Raw genomic sequence first — 19623 nt, 5'->3', positions numbered from 1 at the left:
GTTTCAAGAATGAGGAACAAGTAACTTAATGGCGGGTAAATTAAATGGCAATTAAAATAAATAAATAACTGTAAAGCAAACTTTTGGCAAGGTATGAGAAATTGGAAGTCCAGACTTAGTTATCCCTATCAATAACAATGAAAGTTGAATCTTAATTCCACTTAGTTAACCTTTACTAAAGTGAAGGAAAGTCAAGGGACTAATTAGTTTGATCTTCGAATCCTATTTATTTCCTAAGAAAAGGTTGGGATTATTGAAGCTCAATTCAATTAGCAAAGATAACAGTTATCAATTATGTTGAGATAAGATAACTCCTGAGTTACTGCTTTCTTAACCAAGACCAAAAGAAGAAAAAGTAAATTTGCTGGAATAAAAATGCCTTCAGATGTAAAGCAACAATAACATAAATTAAAGAAAGCAATCATGAATTGAAATACCTCAAATAACATTAATAAGGGAAATTATAATCTAACATGAAGAGTTCATAAACTAAATTGGAAGAATAAATAAAAATAAAGAACCTGGGATTGAGAGTTACTCCTAAAACTAAGAGAAGTCATAAATCCTACGAGAGAGAGAGAGGAGAGAACCTCTCTCAAAACTAGATCTAAATCATGGAAAGTAACTAAATTGGCGAGCTCTCCCTGAATGGATGCATTCCCACACTTTATAACCTCTGGTCTATGCCTTCTGGACTTGGATTGGGCCAAAAAGGGCTTCAGAAATCGCTGGAAGCATTTTCTGCAATTGCTGGTGCGTGGCCTCTGTCACGCGTCCGCGTGGATCACGCGGTCGCGTCATTTGGAGCTTTTCTTGTCACGCGGTTGCGTCAGTTATGCGACCGCGTCATATTCGTTCTGCTTAAGGTGCGTGGTCGCGTCAGTCATGCGGCCGCGTCGCTGTTGATTCGCGTTTGGCTCGCGATCGCGTCGTCCATGCGATCGCGTGGATGCCAATTTCTTTAGAACTTCGTTTTGTACTTTCCTTCCATTTTTATATGTTTCCTTTCCATCCTTTAAGTCATTCCTTCCTTAGAAGATCTGAAACTACTCAACACACTAATCACGGCATCGAATGGAATTAAAGGTGATTAAAATAATTAATTTAAAAGCATAGAAAACATGTTTTTCACATACATCACATAATAAGGAAGGGAAAGTAAAACCATGCAATTAACATGAATAACTGGGTGAAGGATTGAATAAATCACTTCAAACTAAGCACAAAATATATCATAAAATATGGGTTTATCAACCTCCCCACACTTAAACAATAGCATGTCCTCATGCTAAATCCAAGGTAATAAGTAAGGTTAAAGTGATGGAATGTCATGCAATGCAATCTAATCTAAATGCAACTTCCTAAATGCATCATGCAATTCTAATTTATTCACTTATATATAAAGCTTACAGGTAGTTAAATTAATTCACATTCTCAAGGAGTCATATATGTAGCCAAGCCTTAGATAATCAATAAGCACTTTTACAATTGAGATGGGAGAAAAAGCATTTTATGAACTTGCAAGACAATTAGATAATTCAAACAGAGATAAATGTTAATGAGCTATTGAACCCTCACTGGATTTGTGTTTACTCTCTAGTCACTCAGTGTTTATTGGGTTAATCACTCTATTCCTCTTTTTATTCTTCCTTTCTATAACCTTGTTCTTCATCTAACCAATCAACAATTATAGAATACAGTCATACCAAATATTATGAGGTCTTTAATTAAGGTTGGAATGGGGCCAATGGTAAAGGTAAGGATATATGTATAAGGCTAAGTGAGCTAATAAGTGAATCCTTAATTAGACTAAGATCTCACCTAACATACATACTTAGTAAAACAAAACTTCTTTACCTATTTTCCCATATTTTTCCACTTGATGCTACATGCTCATGTTTCAATTTTTGTTTTTATCCCATGTGCATTGCTTTTATTTTGCATTTGGGGAATTCTTTTGTATCCCCTTTATTAAATACTGAAAAATAACTTTTTTTAATGTACATGGTAATTTAATCACTTTGATTTCTCATGAGCATGCTTCCCAAAATTTCTTAATTTGAGTTATTTTATTCCTTTCAACTTTTCTACCTTTTGTTTTTATCATCCATGTTCCCGATAGGTTTCCCACATTTTAAACTATTCATAATTTTCTATCTTAAGCTAACCAAGGATTCAACTTGGGATTTTATTTTGTTTTTCTGCTTAAGACTAGTAGTGTGGCTAATAGAATAAAAGGGGATTTAAAGGCTCAAGGGGCCAACAAGGGTGATGTAAAAGGTAGACTATTTTGGGATAAGTGAGCTAAAATTAAATAATGGCCTCAATCACTCTCTTGGTATATATCTACATTCTATATTCTATATTCTATAATTGGACATATAGATTAAAACAAAGTAAAGAATACCAGAATATAAAAGAAGGGCGGAACACACAGGAATAAAAAATTATGGTTTGAATGTAACCATACAATTAAGCTCAAAACTCACAGGCTATGTGTTCTCTAGCTCAAAAATTATTTATCACTTATGTATGTCATGCATGTTTAGTTAAAAATTCTCATTATTCTCAATGTAAAACTTATATTGAATGGCTTTAAAGTTCTAGTGTTTCTCCTTGATGAAATGTTGTTAACTAACATGTAATGCTATATATACAAAGTGTGGGTTGTTTTGATTCTGTTAAAGTCTCTAGTTTACTTCCCTTTTTATATTTTCCAATTTAAACTAAGCTATCTTATGTTAAAAAGGGTAAACTATACTAATTAATCCACAATTTCTATAACTAATAAGTTAGAATTGCAACTAAACTAAGTGGCTAAAATATGAACTAAAAATATAAAATACAGAAATAGAGTAAAAATACATGAAAGTAGCAATGTATAAGTACTCAGAAAATAAAAATAAAAATAAAAATAAAGAGAAAAATACAGAAAAATATCCAAAATAAAAGAAAAAGAGTCTGTAGTGGTTCACCAAAATAATACGCCAGAGATGGCGACCTCCCCACACTTAAAATGTAGCATCGTCCCCGATGCTCACTCAAGCCGGGTGTGAAGGGGTGTCATCACTGGAAGGGATGGTAGCTGGGGTCTCTGTGGTGGCTGGCTGAATGTCCGGCTGCTGGAGAGGAGGGGCTGTCTGAATGGGGATCTCAGGATCTACAGCCTGGATCTACTGGGGTGTTGCCTACTGGGTGTCTGCCTGCGCTGCCTCTCCCTGGGGATGGGTCTCTGCCTCGGGCGTATCCGCCTCCTCCTCAGATGCCTCGGATGGTGTGTCAGGCTCGGAGGGGATGTCACCGGATCGTATCATCAGCTTCAGGTGCTCATAGCGTCGCTTGTTGCGACGCTCCATCTGGTCAAGTCATCGAAACAAGCAGTGCACCAGATGATAGACAGGCTCTGTGGCAGGTGGATGTGCAGGGGTGGTGGCAGGGGTAGGTGGTGCAGCAGTGGAGGAAGAGGGACCGGCAGATAGTGTAGCTGTATCATCAGCAGTGGCAGTCAGGAATGGAGGTCTGTAGCCCAAGGCCAGGAAGTTCCTGCTGTGCGGGATAAGCTTCTTGCACTCTGCAGCAGGTGGCCTCTCATCAGCATCCTCCCATGGCACGTCAGCTCGACGGCCCAGCTGTGTAACCAGATAGGGAAAGGGAAGAGTGCCTCGGACGTGGACCCTGGCCATATAGTGCCAGATAAAGTGTGGCAGGTACAGGTCCTTACCCTCCATCACACACCAAATGAGGGTGATCACAGCGGCTGGTATCTCAGTCTCGTGAGTACTCGGTATAATGTAGTTGCTAAATATCTGATGCCATAGCCGAGCCTCATCGTTCAGGTAAATCCGCTTGATCCCTTTCGGCATGGTGGTGTTCTGACCCATGATCCAAGGAACTGTCAGGTCAAGGGCGATCCTCGCCTTTACTGCGTCCCAGTCAAATCGCATATAGCGCATATCCTCCTCAGCTTTCTGATAGCCATCTGTCTGATCAGTCTTAGGCAGAAGTTTCAGAACCTCTTCTATTGCCTCCTCAGTAACCAGAATCTGCTTCCCTCTGAGGTTCACTGCATCTAGAGAAGTTTTGAAGTAGTTGCAGTAGAATTCTCTAACCCAAGATGCATTAACCTCAGTCAGAGGTCTCTCCAAAAAGAACCAGCCTCTTTGTTTGATCTGATCAGAGGTGTATTGCTGGAGGTCTTCTGGGATCTTCAAAGTCCGCTCCAGGTATAGGTTCCTGGAGTTTGCAAACACCAGATACTTCAGCTCATAGTATCGGTTTGCAAACTTTACTGGGTCATTGGCGGGAAGTAGCTGGTCGGCCTTCTCGTGCGGGGTAAAGGCTTTCTCCCGCAAGGAGGCATCATGCATGAGGTCGATGATAGACATGAAGGCTTCTCCTCGTTTCCTTTTGCCAGTAGTGGCCTTGCCTTTTCCCTTTCTCTGGGAATCGGACATTCTGAAAAATAGAAAACCAGGATATAATAAAAATAGGAAAGCAAATAGGCAAATAATCAAAGAAAACACAAAGTGGCAAAGGAGCAATAGGATAATGAATATGAGTTAAGTAAAATGTGCATTTAGGATTGTATAGGAGTGAAAAGTCTGAAAAGAAGAAATCACAATCCAAAATGTAATTGAATGCAAGTTAAATAGAAAAATTAACATCATGCCTTGGTTAGAATGTTAAAAGAAAGTGAAAGAAAAGCAAAAAAAAGAAGTTTTGAAAAGGTTAGGTTGGTTAGAGTTAAAATTAGTTAGTTAGGGAAAAATGGTTTAAAGTAAGAGGCATAATGAAAATAGTCCAAGTAACAAGTAATCACAGGTAGAAGCTATAGGTAACTTATATTCAAACAAGTAAAACAGTTTGATGATGATTCAAATAGAGATAAAGAAAGCAAAAATAGGAATCAAACATCAAAATTGCAGTTTAGGAACCAGGAAATCAAAGAAGATAAGAATGCATGCCCTGGCATTCATGAATGGTTTGGTTAAAGCAGAGGAAAACAGAGTTCAAGATTCCAAAATCAAAACATGAATGAAAGTCAAAAAGATTTATAAAAACTATGGGCAGCATTCCGGCTAAAATTGGATTTTCCCGGAAAATAAACAGCAATCAAACAGTTCATATGAATTAAAAAATCAAGCTGCAGTTACATATAATGAATATAAGCATGAAAATTCAGTGTAAAGAGCAGCAATATACAAGAAATACAGCATATGAACAAGATCACAGCAACAACAGATTTACAAATTTGATGAACAGTGCAAGTAAACAGACCTAAATCCACTAACCACATCCTAGGCTACCTAACAACCTAAAATCCACTACAACATGCATATCTAACTAGCCTAAACATGAACATAAACGGAAAAATTAGAATAACTACGAATGGATAAAAGGGATTACGTGTTGCAGAACCTGGAAGGCTGAATAATGAGAATAGGCAGAAAGGTGGCTGGGGTGGTGATGATGGTGGCGTTCGGTGGTGGGCACGGCGGCTGGCGGTGGTGGGCACGGCAGCGCGGCTGTTCGGGGCAGGGGGAAAGAGAGGGTGATAGGGGTAGGGGAAGGGAGGGGGGAAAGGGGTGGTGTTGCTGGTGGAAGGGGGGTTGTGGTTGGGACGGTTGGCGGCGGTGTGTGGTGGCGCGGAGGGGAGCAGTGGCGGAGGAGGAGGGAGAAAGAAGAAAAAGGAAGAAAGAAGGGGGAAGGAGGGAGGGGGGTGGGTGGTGGCGGCGTCTGGGTGGTCGGCGGCGTCTGGGTGGTGGCGCGGAGGTGGCTGGGTGGTGGTTGTAGTTTGGAGGAGGAGAGAAGGAGGGGGGTGTGGTTCAGGGGGGGCGCGAGAATAAGGTTTCGCGTGACCTGGGGGTTATAATTTGAATCCACGCGGCCGCGTGGGGCACGCGGTCGCGTGGCTGGAGCGAAAAAGGTGGTTGAAGCGATCGCGTGGATGATGCGATCGCGCGGAGGGCAAAAAGAGTAAATGACGCGATCGCCTGGGGCATGCGATCGCGTCGCTGGAATTTGTGCTAAACGCATGAATCTAGCGTCGTTCCAGCCCAACTCTCTGTCTCCTTTTGGGATTTGTGCAATCCATGTGATGCAATCGCGTCGCTCATGCGGTCGCGTGGGATTGATTGTGTGCAAGTGACGTGATCGCATGGGGCATGCGATCGCGTGGGCCATTTTGTGCTAGACGCACAATGGCCGCACGATTCCAGCCTAACTTTCTGGACGTTGGATCTTTACGCCGATCTCCAGGTCACGCAGCCGCGTGGATGACGCGGTCGTTGGGAAGTGTAGTTCGCCATTTGACGCGATCGCATGGGGCATGCGGTCGCGTCGCGCACCCTTTTTTTTTATATGCAGAATGCGGAATGCAATATGCAGAATGTAGTGCTTAATGTGAATGCTATGCATGATTCCAGGTTCAATAAAATAAAATAAAATTAAAAAACAAACAAAACTAAATAAAATTAAAATTGCAAAAGGAACGATCATACCATGGTGGGTTGTCTCCCACCTAGCACTTTTAGTTAAAGTCCTTAAGTTGGACATTGGAGGAGCTTCCTGTTATGGCGGCTTATGCTTAAATTCATCCAAAAATCTCCACCAATGCTTGGAATGCCAATAGCCTCCGGGGTCCCAAACTAGGCATGTAAAGCTTCTGAACAACTTCAAAAAGAGTCTCAGGCTCCCGGGGTGACGAATGTCAGAATAGAATCCATGATCTCAAGCCTTGTTTTTAAATCCGCCTCTGTCTTGATCTATATTTTTCCATCCGGGGGGTTTAGAAAGTAGATTCTCACCATAGTGACCAAACGCTTTCCGAGATCCATTCAATTGAGCATGATACCAATCCGTGCACTTCGAGTTGAAGCGTGGAATCTTATTGAACCTTGTATGCCAGCTCTGAGCACGAGCCATTTCCCTCTTACTCTTAAAGCCGCAGAGAGCTCTAAGCTGGCCATCTGTTTCAAGCAAACCGTATTCAAGTGAAAAAGTAAAGTTAAAAGTTAAGGATTGTACCCACTTGAAGCTTGTATTAGGTGGTAATGGCCTTGGGGAAGGTGCTTCTGGTGGTTCTGTAAGTTCTACTCCCTTGTGCTCTTCTGTGAATTCCTCCACTTCTTTGTAAGGTTCTTCAAATGCATCTGAGTCCTGGTCAAAGTCTTCTATGTCTTCCTCATCACTTGAGTCATAGATTGGAGGTTGAGAGAAATCTACCTCTGCATCATCTTCGTATTCATTTGGGGAAGATTTTTCGATCTCAGAGAATTCACTTGCGGATGCAAGTTCATTACTAAGAGAGCTTGACTTGTGACTATCATCATCAAGGGAATTTGTGTCCTGGGTTATGTCGTCTAGTTCTTCATAAATGACTTGCCTCGGGGATTGTGCAATATCCTCCTTAGCATCAACTGTAACGTCCTTGACGGAGTTCTCCTCAACTCTGGATTCCCATGGAGGTTCAGCGTCTCCTAGATCTTCAACCAACTCTTCTTCTACTTCTTCTAGTACAAATTCATGCTCTGTCTTGTCCACTGGAGTTTCTAGTGTCTCCTTCATGCTACGCTCTTCATTAGATTGTCCACATGGGGCTGTGGTTGGTCCTTGAATGTTCGCGCGTCTAGAAGCTAATTGAATTACTGCTTGCTCTAGTTGTCGGATGGTTGTTTGAAGTTTATTTACTGTTGCCTTGAGGCGAACCTCTGATTCTCTGGGTGATGGATTTGGACATGAAACATAGGGAAGTGGTGGTGCTTGGGGGTGATTGGATTGGAACTGGGGTAGGAAAGGATTATACGGTGGCGAATGGTGAAGAGAAGCTTGTGAGTGTGGTGGTTCGAGGTTATGTTGAGAGGATGGTCTATAGGCACGTGGTGGGGCTTGTTGGTAGTTACAAGGTTGTCCACCATATCTATCAGCTGGGTATGCATTGTAGACTGGTCGTTGTCCATGATATCTTGGAGGGTGTTGTTGCCTAAAGGGTTGATTAGATCCTCTTGGCTCCATCCATCCTTGATTAGTCTGACCTTGATGCATATTCCTGCTGTAACTTCTATTTCCTTCAACAAAGTTAGAACCAAACTCAAAGCGAGAGGGGTGAGAATCCATAGTAGCAAATAAAATTAAAAAGGAAAAACAAAAATAAATAAACAAGTAAAAGAAAAATATTTACAATAACCAATAATAAGGCACACGTTAGCAGTTCTCCGGCAACGGCGCCATTTTGATGAGAGAACTTTTGCGTGGTCTAGAAATTTGCGGATAAATCCTCGTTGCAAGTATAGTTTCTAAACCTTCAAAAGTCCTTTCATACAAACGTTTTGGTTGTCACAAGTAACAAACCCCTTAAAATTGATAACCGAGTATTTAAACCTCGGGTCGTCTTCTCAAGGAACTGTAGGGAAGTATGTTCTTATTATTGGTTATGGAGATTGTAAATTGGGGTTTCAAGTATGAGGAGCAAGTAACTTAATGGCGGGTAAATTAAATGGCAATTAAAATAAATAAATAACTGTAAAGCAAACTTTTGGCAAGGTATGAGAAATTGGAAGTCCAGACTTAGTTATCCCTATCAATAACAATGAAAGTTGAATCTTAATTCCACTTAGTTAACCTTTACTAAAGTGAAGGAAAGTCAAGGGACTAATTAGTTTGATCTTCGAATCCTATTTATTTCCTAAGAAAAGGTTGGGATTATTGAAGCTCAGTTCAATTAGAAAAGATAACAGTTATCAATTATGTTGAGATAAGATAACTCCTGAGTTACTGCTTTTTTAACCAAGACCAAAAGAAGAAAAAGTAAATTTGCTGGAATAAAAATGCCTTCAGATGTAAAGCAACAATAACATAAATTAAAGAAAGCAATCATGAATTGAAATACCTCAAATAACATTAATAAGGGAAATTATAATCTAACATGAAGAGTTCATAAACTAAATTGGAAGAATAAATAAAAATAAAGAACCTGGGATTGAGAGTTACTCCTAAAACTAAGAGAAGTCCTAAATCCTACGAGAGAGAGAGAGAGGAGAGAACCTCTCTCAAAACTAGATCTAAATCATGGAAAGTAACCTTTTCCTTTCCATCCTTTAAGTCATTCCTGCCTTAGAAGATCTGAAACTACTCAACACACTAATCACGGCATCGAATGGAATTAAAGGTGATTAAAATAATTAATTTAAAAGCATAGGAAACATGTTTTTCACATACATCACATAATAAGGAAGGAAAAGTAAATCCATGCAATTAACATGAATAAGTGGGTGAAGGATTGAATAAATTACTCAAACTAAGCACAAAATATATCATAAAATATGGGTTTATCAAGCGCTCTCCATGACAAAACCAAAATGTATATCTTATTGGGAATTGTGTACAAATCAAATGATCATACACCTCGTCCCTTGTTAGCCACTTCTTAAAAGCACATGCATTACATGGACATGATTGTTCCATTGGCAGAATGATGTGCAAAAGCAAACTCAATAAATCTTAAGACACCTTGTGCATACTCAAGAGAATTTCGTGGTCTCTTAATCCACGATTTATCCATAACTTCCATACCTTTAAAGTGTTTTGTTCTGGTTTAAAGCCATGTGCACTATTTAGTAACAACTATGTAAATATATATTTTTTAAAAATACTAATCTAACAACCATAGGGAAAGAGATGTTACTTACTTGTTTTTCAAAAAAAAAAAGCACATAAGTAAAATGGAATAGGTAGGTATGTTACTTCCAAAGAAACAGCTTTCACTGCGAAAGAAAATTAATAAAATAAGAATCAGAATTAGAATCAGAAAAATGAATTAACATGGATGAAAGATAATAGCTATGTAGGTTGACAAAACCCATAAGAGGTTGGCTTGTTATCCTCCCAAACGCACCTCAAAAATACAATTCCAAATACCAGCTTAAATTATAGTTTTCCCCTGCCTCCTCCCCCTCTCTTAAAATAATAAAAATTGGATGTCATTGCATGCATTTACCGCACCTACGGGTTGGAATAAATATTTTGTTACATAGCACTAATTTTAGACATAAAACACAGCAGTTCCAGATGCAGTTGCATTTGCAGTTTCACAAAGAAAGTAAGAGAGAGATGGTACTACTCTTAAGTCTTAACTGTTAATGCATCATCACTATTTACTGTACATTCTCCATTATTTCAATTCTATCAAAAAGAAAGTTCATAATTAGTTAGCTAGCTATGCACTCAAAACTAGACAATTTAACTTCAAGACCATCTTAACAACAAAATAAATATCTCTATAGCAAATGCATGAAAATATGACCAGAATAAACGCACGTCCGGTGTTGTTTACAACAAGTAAAACTAAATAATCGCATAACACGGAGAACACACTAATGAATGATTATGTAAATTAATTTATGATCTAGAGTTTTTATGTAAGTTGACTAATTTTTACAATCCATTACTGATGAGCGGATAATTTATACGCTTTTTGGCATTGTTTTTAGTATGTTTTTAGTAGGATCTAGTTACTTTTAGGAATGTTTTTATTAGTTTTTATGTTAAATTCACATTTCTGGACTTTACTATGAGTTTGTATATTTTTCTGTGATTTCAGGTATTTTCTGGCTGAAATTGAGGGACTTGAGCAAAAATCAGATTCAGAGGTAGAAGAAGGACTGCTGATGCCGTTGGATTCTAACCTCCCTGCACTCAAAGTGGATTTTCTGGAGCTACAGAACTCAAATTGGCGCGCTTTCAATTGCGTTGGAAAGTAGACATCCAGGGCTTTTCAGCAATATATAATAGTCCATACTTTGGCCGAGTTTAGATGACGCAAAAGGGCGTTGAACGCCAGTTCTACGCTTCAGTCTGGAGTTAAACGCCAGAAACACGTCACAAACCAGAGTTGAACGCCAGAAACACGTTACAAACTGAAGTTCAACTCTAAGAATGACCTCTCCACGTGTAAACTTCAAGCTCAGCCCAAGCACACACCAAGTGGGCCCCGGAAGTGGATTTATGCATCAATTACTTACTTCTGTAAACCCTAGTAACTAGTTTAGTATAAATAGGACTTTTTACTATTGTATTGGGGATCTTTGATCAGTTTTATGCTATCTTAGACTTTCATGGGGCTGGCCATTCGGCCATGCCTGGACCATTATCACTTATGTATTTTCAAATGGTAGAGTTTCTGCACTCCATAGATTAAGGTGTGGAGCTCTGCTGTTCCTCATGATTTAATGCAAAGTACTACTGTTTTTCTATTCAATTCAACTTATTCTGCTTCTAAGATATCCATTCGTTCCCAAGAACATGATGAATGTGATGATTATGTGACGCTCATCATCATTCTCACTCATGAACGCGTGCCTGACAAACACTTCCGTTCTACATGCAAACGAGCTAGAATGAGTATCTCTTAGATATCTAATACAGGGGACCGAGTCCGAGTTATTAGTATCTTTGTGGTATAAGTTAGAACCCATGGATGGCCATTCCTGAGATCCGGAAAGTCTAAACCTTGTCTGTGGTATTCCGAGTAAGATCTGGGAAGGGATGGCTGTGACGAACTTCAAACTCGCGAGTGCTGGGCATAGTGACAGACGCAAAAGGAGGGTGAATCCTATTCCAGTATGATCGAGAACCTCCAGATGATTAGCCATGCTGTGACAGAGCATTTGGACCATTTTCACAAGAGAGGATGGGATGTAGCCATTGACAACGGTGATGCCCTTACAGAAAGCTTGCCATAGAAAGAAGTAAGACTGATTGGATGAAGACAGCGGGAAAGCAGAGATTCAGAGGAACGAAAGCATCTCTATACGCTTATCTGAAATTCTCTCCAATGAATTACATAAGTATTTCTATCTTTATTTTCTGTTTATTTATTATTATTATTCGAAAACTCCATAACCATTTGATATCCGCCTGACTGAGATTAACAAGATGACCATAGCTTGCTTCATACCAACAATCTCCGTGGGATTGACCCTTACTCACGTAAGGTTTTATTACTTGGACGACCCAGTGCACTTGCTGGTTAGTTGTGCGAAGTTGTGAAGTTATGTTTGGATCATGGTATTGTGCACCAGTTTGTTGGCGCCATTGCCAGGGAGAGAACGAACAACAAATTTTACAACCTGAGTAACAATTTCGCATACCAATTACCAGGCTATCTGTCATGTTTAGAAGTTAGGTACTCATTTGGATTTACCTTTGATTAAGTACTAATCATATTGAAAACTAGTCTGGAGTCCTTATTCAACCATATAAGATGTAATTTTACTCATTGAGCTCTCATTCGTGAAAAGTCCTAATGTAAAAGTCTACAAAAATGTCAATGATAACACTACGTGTGACTTTTAAATAGACACAAACCTATTGCACAAAATAGCCTAAAGTATGCTTCAACTATTGAATTCTTGATCTACTTCTTTATTCCGAGAAATGCCCTTGATATCTTTGTTTCTCAATTAAGTACCACTCATCTTTAATTTAATAATAATAAAATAATAAGTGAATCAATCTTAAAAATAAAAAAATACTATTTCTCTTTTATTTCTAGTATTTTCTAGCTAAATCTTTAATTTTTCCCTAACAAATATAATAAAAAATAAAAAATAATTTAACTAATATATACTTTAAAAACACTTGATAAAATTACTAATTAAAATAGTTTATATATAAAAAAAAACAACAGGGTAATCCCCATCATCAACCAACTTTGATGAGGATGTCTCCATTAAACTTCGCAGTTAGCATAATACTAATTGTTTTAGTCATATTCGCTATGTAAAGTTGAATGGTCTATGCTTTAATAGACTAATGCTTATTGTTCTCTGCATGGAGTCTCTGCATCATATGATCTATTGAAGCATATAGTAAAATGTCAATAAAGAAGGTGCACAACAGAGAACATGGAAGAGAAGTAGTAGATAGGAAATCAGTTGTTTTAAGTTTATGCAAAGAACTAATTTCATCCATCTTATTTGAGTACTCATGAACTATTTTAGTTTATAAAAGTTTGTAAAAGCTAAATGACTCACATATGTATATATAAAGAGGCACAAACTAACAAATAACTGTATAATGAATAAAGCCTTTTGGACCTCTAAATGTGTGTGCACGTGTTCTATTTCTAATCAAAGAAAAGCATGTAAAGTAATAATAAAAAAATCAGGTTAACTTATTCTTTAGCTTGTACTTATTTCCAATTCCTTCTCTTGGGTTGTTTTAGTTGTCAATTAGTTTAAATCCTGAAATCTTCCCTAAAACCTTTTTTGGTTTCAGTTGAAGACAGCAGTAGATGCATGTGTGCTTTATGACATCAACAAAAAACAAAAGCAATGATGTTTCATCCATGGACATGAATCTCTTGTCTTTGCCATTTATCAAGTTTTTAACTCTTGATGGTAGTATAAATTATTATCTTAAAGGGGAATTTTGTTTAAATTGTCGAGTTTTTCTTTTTTTTTTTAATTTACAGAAATAGAGAAGGGATAAATTAGAGAAGCTGTCAGGCTATAGGCAATTCTCATAACACGTGTTCATTTCATTTTTTTTTATAACACTTGTTTTTGTGTCATGGTTTGGATATTGTTTTCTTCAAGCATCTCTCACAATTTCCAATTACAGCGTGATGCAATGCAAGGCTCTCAGGTTTGATAAATAAAAAAAAAATTGGGACCCTTAATATCAAGAACTAGTGGTGTGGATAAGTATAGAATATAGATACATTATAGTACAGCTTTAATTTACCAAAGTTTTACCAAGTATAGATGAGACAAACACAAAGGGGTAGTAGCTGTTTACTTGATTGATAGGACAATTTGTAAACGACATTTTATTGGTTACTTGCATGTGTTCAGCCATCGAATAGGAATAATATAATCTATACTTTTAGTATTGGCACTTGGCAGTAGCTATTTGACTATAGAAGTATGAATACATCAATAGAAAACAGGGCTAGCATTCATAATAAAATAAATAATCCATTTTTGCTAACTTTAATTATTAATATTTATCAAGAAAATTCGAGAAATCTTAAAATACTACTAATTATTACCTGTGCCAAAGTTGGTCTTGACTCAATTTGGCTCCCTTTGCTAAGAATATAGACTAGAGAGGATAACTATTTCAGCTTAAAACCTGCAAAACCTAATTAATCAAACAAATCAAATACCTCTCTGATATGCATGCATGGTGGTTTCTTTGGAGTTTTATTATTCCATTGTAGTTAGATTCTACCTGCAATCAGTTTTGGGTCTATTTCTTCTTGTGTTTTGTATCTCAGATTTTGCTTCTTTTTTTATTTGTCATGATTATTGTTCTCTGCAAAATTTTTAGTTTGCTCACAAATAAACAAACATACCCTCCCTTCTTCTCTTAGTTGCTCATTTTACTTCATAATTTAAACCTCAATTGAGAACTAATTTAAACAGAAAATATAATCAAATATGCAACTCCGATCCCAATGATGAATTCATCAATGAAATTACACAAATTGAATACAAATCAAATCACATAAAGAGCTTCTTCAAGCGCACTACTTCATCGGACAATTTCCTGTTATTAGTTTCAAACTAGATTGTCTTTTAATTAACACATTATTAAGTAATAAGTACAAATTCCTCCTAATACCAAAAAAAGAAAGTACGAATTCCTCTTTACACTTTATATCCAATAAACCCCTAAATTCTTAATAGTAGAGAAAGAGACAGAGTAACCTTAAATTGTAGAAATTTGCACTTCCAAGAGAGAAATTCGTGCGTTCTCAGAGTGATGAACAAGAAGGAGAAACAACTAGATAATAAGATAATGGGTTATCAGTAATTATTAACTAGAAGAAGGATAAAATTGAATCAGAAAAGAACAAAGAAAAACACAATTAGCTTACTAGGGACAGGAACAAATGCGTATGGTTTTGCTAAGCCATGATTCCTTGTAGATTTTCGTTTTGCACGAAGAGGTTTTGTTCACTGGAATTGGGGTTCTGGGCACCGAGCTAGGTTTTGGAAGAATGAAGAACTGAGGTAATGGCGGATAGTGGGTAGTGGAGCTAGTGAGAAGTCCGAACGAAAGAGGAATTAGGCAGTTTAAGGATAGAATGGCGCGAATTCCATAAACCGCCGTGGAGCGAAAATGATGGCCGCCGCCAGGTTTGTTCTTCAGAGGCGGGTTGCTCTCAACCGCTGGTATGTGAAATTAGGGTAGCAGTGACGGTGGTTCTAATTGACCGCTCCCCTAAAATAGCCGCTGGAATTAGGTTTCACTGTAGCGGTACAAGGAGTATATATAGGTGCTAGAAGAATCAGAGTAATAAAAGTATACAATTTTGTAATTAATATATAGATATGCTATATAAATATAAATGATACTAATTGATCTAATATTGATTCTAATTTATTCTCTAACATCCCCCCTCAAACTCAAGTGGGAGTTAAGGATACCATCTTGAGTTTGGACACTAGAGTCTGAAAACGAGTCGGATGATGAGCTTTCGTGAAGATATCAGTAGTCTGATCCAGTGTGCCAACAACGATGAGACGAACAACATCAATAAGGATGTGTTGACGAACAAAGTGATAATCAATCTCAATATGTTTGGTGCGTTCATGAAACACATCATTATGGGCAATCTGAATAGCACTGTAGTTGTCACAACAAACATCAGTTGGGGACGACTGCGGTGCACCTAAGTCTTCGAGAAGCCAACGAATCGAGACAACCTCAGTAGTAGTGTCAGCAAGAGAATGGTATTCAGCTTCCGTGCTTGATCGAGATAGCAATGAACGTTTTCTTCTTAGCTCGCCAGAAAATGAGAGAGTCGCCAAGAAACAAACAATAACTAATAGTAGAACCACGATCAGTGGGATCACCAGCCCAATCAGCATCCGAGTACGCCTGAAGGGATAAAGATGAATGTAAAAAAAAAATAAAGGCCATGAAATAGGGTGCCTTTGATGTAGCGAAGAACACGAAAAACTGCCACATAGTGAGTAGTACGAGGAGCTGACAAGAACTGGCTAAGAACATGAACCAGATAGGTAATGTCTGGTCGGGTGACAGTTAAGTAGACTAGTCCTCCAACTAACTGTCGATAAAGAGTAAGATTATCTAAAACAGTGCCATCCATAGGAGTAAAATGAACATTAGGCTCAAGAGGAGTAGACTCAGTGCGACTATCTGTTATACCGGCTCGAGCAAGAAGATCGAAAGCATACTTAGCTTGAGAGAGAGAGATACCATCATCTGTGGATATGACCTCGAGACCAAGAAAATAACTGAGAGAACCAAGATTTTTCATCTCAAAAATACGGTGAAGGGAGGCTTTGAGATTAGAGATACCATCAACATCATCTCCAGCAATGATCATGTCATCAATATACAAAAGCAGAAGAACAACTCCACGTTCACTTTTACAAATGAAGAGAGCATTCTCATGAGGGCTGCAAGTGAAACTGAGATTGAGTGCTAAAATTGTCAAACCATTCACAAGGAGCTTGCTTAAGACCATAAAGTGCCTTGTGAAGGAGATAAACTTTGCTAGAAGGAAAAGGATAACCTGGAGGGGATTTCATATAGACCTTCTTTTTTAAATCTCCATTAAGAAATGCATTCTTTACGTCCATCTGATTGAGAGACCATTTTTTGACTGCAGCAATGGCAAGTAGAGCTCGAACAGATGTGAGACGAGCAACAGGAGTAAAAGTCTCTTCATAGTCAATACCATACTCTTGCGTACAACCTTGAGCAACCAATCGTGCCTTATAATGATCAATAAAACTATCAGACTGAGTTCTGATCTTGTATACCCATCTACTTTCCACAACTTCTTGATTAGAAGGAGGATAAACCAAATCCTAAGTGTGTGCTTTTTCAAGTGCCTGTATTTCTTTGCATTACTCGTTGCCAATTTGAATTTGTGGAGGCTTCTCTGAATGACTTAGGTTCATGTTAATCAAGAATAGTAGAAAAATAATGATAATCAAGAAGATGAAGAGGTGAATTTCTTACCCTAGAAGAACGAGTGGAAGGAGGAGGCATGACGGTAGGAGCAGGATCGTCGTCCAGTCTGGAATCATTGGGAGATGGAGAAGGCGAAAGAATAGGAGGCTGTAGAGAGTGACTCGAGATAGAACCTATAGAAACATCACTAGAAAAAAGATCAATATTGGGGTTAGTGAAAAAAGGTGACTGAGTAGGAGGAATGGACTCAAAGGAGGAGAACCGAGAGAACATGTGATGCTCCTAGAAGACAACATGACGAGATTGATGACAAGTCATCTTAGCCTATTTTAACTAGCCTTTTTCTTTTGTTTTTAATTGAATTATGCACTTTCTTGAGTCATAAGCAAGCCAATTGGGTAGATTTTCATGTTTCCTTTGATTTAATCAACCATGTATGAATTCATGCTATTTCATGAGGTTTTATGCTAAAATTGTCACATATTATGAAAGAATGAATATCTCATGATTTTGAGCATGGCTTTGATGTGTTTGGTTGATTAATGATAGGTGAAGAAAGCTTGGAGAAAGGTTGAAGCAAAGAGGAATGGCTAGGAGTGAAGAGAGGAATAAGTGAAATTGAACCTGGAGGCATGAAGTTAGCCCCAACGTTAGCCCCCTAACTTGGAGGCTAACGTTGGGCATGAAGATTACTCCCTGGGCTCCCCACGTTTGAGCCAATGTTAGCCCCCTAACTTGGAGGCTAACGTTGGCACATGAATTCCTCCCTGGCCATCCAACGTTTGCGCCAACGTTAGCCCCCTAACTTGGAGGCTAACGTTGGCGCCACACACCACAAGGCATACAAGGGGTATACTTCCAACAAGAATAACTTGAGCTACAGAGCTCCAAATGAGGTGATTCAAGAAGCATTGGAAAGTAGGAATCAAGAGCTTTCCAAGCATATATGGCACTGCATGGTGGACACTAAAATTGAGGGAGAAAACTGCCCCGCAATGTGCATAAACGAACATGGTGGCAACCTGCAGTGAAGCCAACTGACCTCTGCACCTTCAAAGGAGTATAACTCGAGCTGTAGAGCTCCAAATAATGTGCTCCCAACGGCATTGGAAAGTAGACATCCAGGGCTTTCCAACAATGTATAATAGTATGGGGTGGATAATACATTTGAGCCTCCAGAACTGGCGTTTTCGCCAACGTTTGAGGGCTAACGTTACCTCAAACGCTGCACACCAAAGCCAGCGACCATGCCCTCTTCAAATGATCATAACTTGAGTTGTAGATGTCCAATTGAAGTGATTCCAAGTGGGTTAGAAAGCTGACATTCAGAGATTTCCAACCATATATGATAGTCTATATTGGGCATAAAATTGGCAACATGACAAGAGGACAAAGTTGGCGCCATAAATGTGCATAAGGGAGGCCAACGTTAGGGTCAAAGTTAGACCCCTAACGTTGGCACCAACGTCCATACCAGCAGATTGTGTTTGCTGATGTGAAAAGTTGGAGCCAAAGTTAGACCCCTAACTTTGGCTCAAACTTTAGGTCCAACTTTGGCTAACCTCAAACCCGGTTCAATTGGTTTACTTTGGTTCTTCTTCAAACTTCAAGAGCAATCAACCAAGGCCTCTTTCAACCCAATTCCATCAAGAGCAAAGGCCCAATTGACACCACTCAGAGGCACAAGAGATAGTTAGAATAGAAATTTCATTTTAATTGTAATTTGTTTTGAATTTCATTTTCATTTTGTAAAAATGCCTATAAATAGGCATCTGTTTCATATTTGTAGGGAGGCTGGCTCTAGAAGGGAGCACGAGGATTCAAGAGCTCTCTTTAAATTTTCTTTTCTTTGTTTTTGAATCTTGGGTTGAGAATTGAAGAAATTCTGTTTCAATCTCACCTTGAGAATTTTCTTGTTTACTTTCTCTGCACAATTGAATTTCCATTCCTGTTTACTACTTCACATTCTCTTGGCTTCTGCAATTTACTTTTCTTTAATTTCTCTTGCAATTGTTCTTGTTGGATCTAGGAAGGCATTGAGATCTAGACTTGGTTATCTAGTCTCTTGGGTCCTGAGATCTTAATTCCAATTTTACATTCTCTGTTTATTGCTTTTCATGTTTATTTACATTTCTGTTTTGGTTCCGAATCAATCAAATCCATCTTTTACTTCTCTGCTTGTTGCAATTTAACTTTTCCTTGTTTAATTTCTGCAAATCCAATTCCCAATTCCCTTTACATTTAATGCAATTTACATTTCTTGCAATTTAAGTTTCTGCAATTTACTTTTCTTGCACTTTAAGTTTCTGCACATTTATTTTCTGCAACTTTAAATTCTCTGTATTTTACATTCTGCTCTCAAAATTTCACCCAACCACTCAATGTTAGCTTGACTAAACTAATCACCCACTAAAATTGCTTGATCCATCAATCCCTGTGGGATCGACCTCACTCCCGTGAGTTTTTATTACTTGATGCGACCCGGTGCACTTGCCGGTTAGATTTGTGTGTTTTGGGAGAAATTTATTTTTCACCAAAATACTCATCAGAGATATATGAATACGTTTAGAGAGAAGATCCCAATAATGATAACCTTTATGTTCAGTGCCATAACCAAGGAAACAACACATACGAGCCCGAAGTTCAAGTTTACTATGTTCATGAGGCTGA

General features: G+C 38.4%; 1 protein-coding gene across 1 annotated transcript; it reads right to left on the bottom strand.

Moving 5' to 3' along the window:
• Positions 1-15744: 15744 nt before the first annotated feature.
• Positions 15745-16501, bottom strand: LOC112733973 (uncharacterized mitochondrial protein AtMg00810-like). The gene is made up of 3 exons (XM_025783120.1): positions 16180-16501; positions 15971-16101; positions 15745-15888 (listed from the first exon to the last, which is right to left on the bottom strand). The coding sequence occupies exons 1-3, from the start codon at positions 16499-16501 to the stop codon at positions 15745-15747; spliced, it is 597 nt and encodes a 198-aa protein (XP_025638905.1).
• Positions 16502-19623: the final 3122 nt, after the last annotated feature.

Source organism: Arachis hypogaea, chromosome 13 (genome assembly GCF_003086295.3).
Source record: "Arachis hypogaea cultivar Tifrunner chromosome 13, arahy.Tifrunner.gnm2.J5K5, whole genome shotgun sequence".
NCBI lineage: Eukaryota > Viridiplantae > Streptophyta > Magnoliopsida > Fabales > Fabaceae > Arachis > Arachis hypogaea.
The sequence above is the reverse complement of the archived record's forward strand: the minus strand, read 5'-3'. Positions and strand labels throughout refer to the sequence as shown.

Bases quoted from the DNA above. Each gene is read 5' to 3' on its own strand.
- LOC112733973 (XM_025783120.1), bottom strand. From the start codon at position 16,501: ATGGTCTTAAGCAAGCTCCTTGTGAATGGTTTGACAATTTTAGCACTC. The intron at 16,102-16,179 runs GTATAACAGATA...GCACTGTTTTAG, and splicing joins CGATCTTCTTGCTCGAGCCG to ATAATCTTACTCTTTATCGA. The intron at 15,889-15,970 runs GTTTTTCGTGTT...TTATCCCTTCAG, and splicing joins GTACTACTCACTATGTGGCA to GCGTACTCGGATGCTGATTG.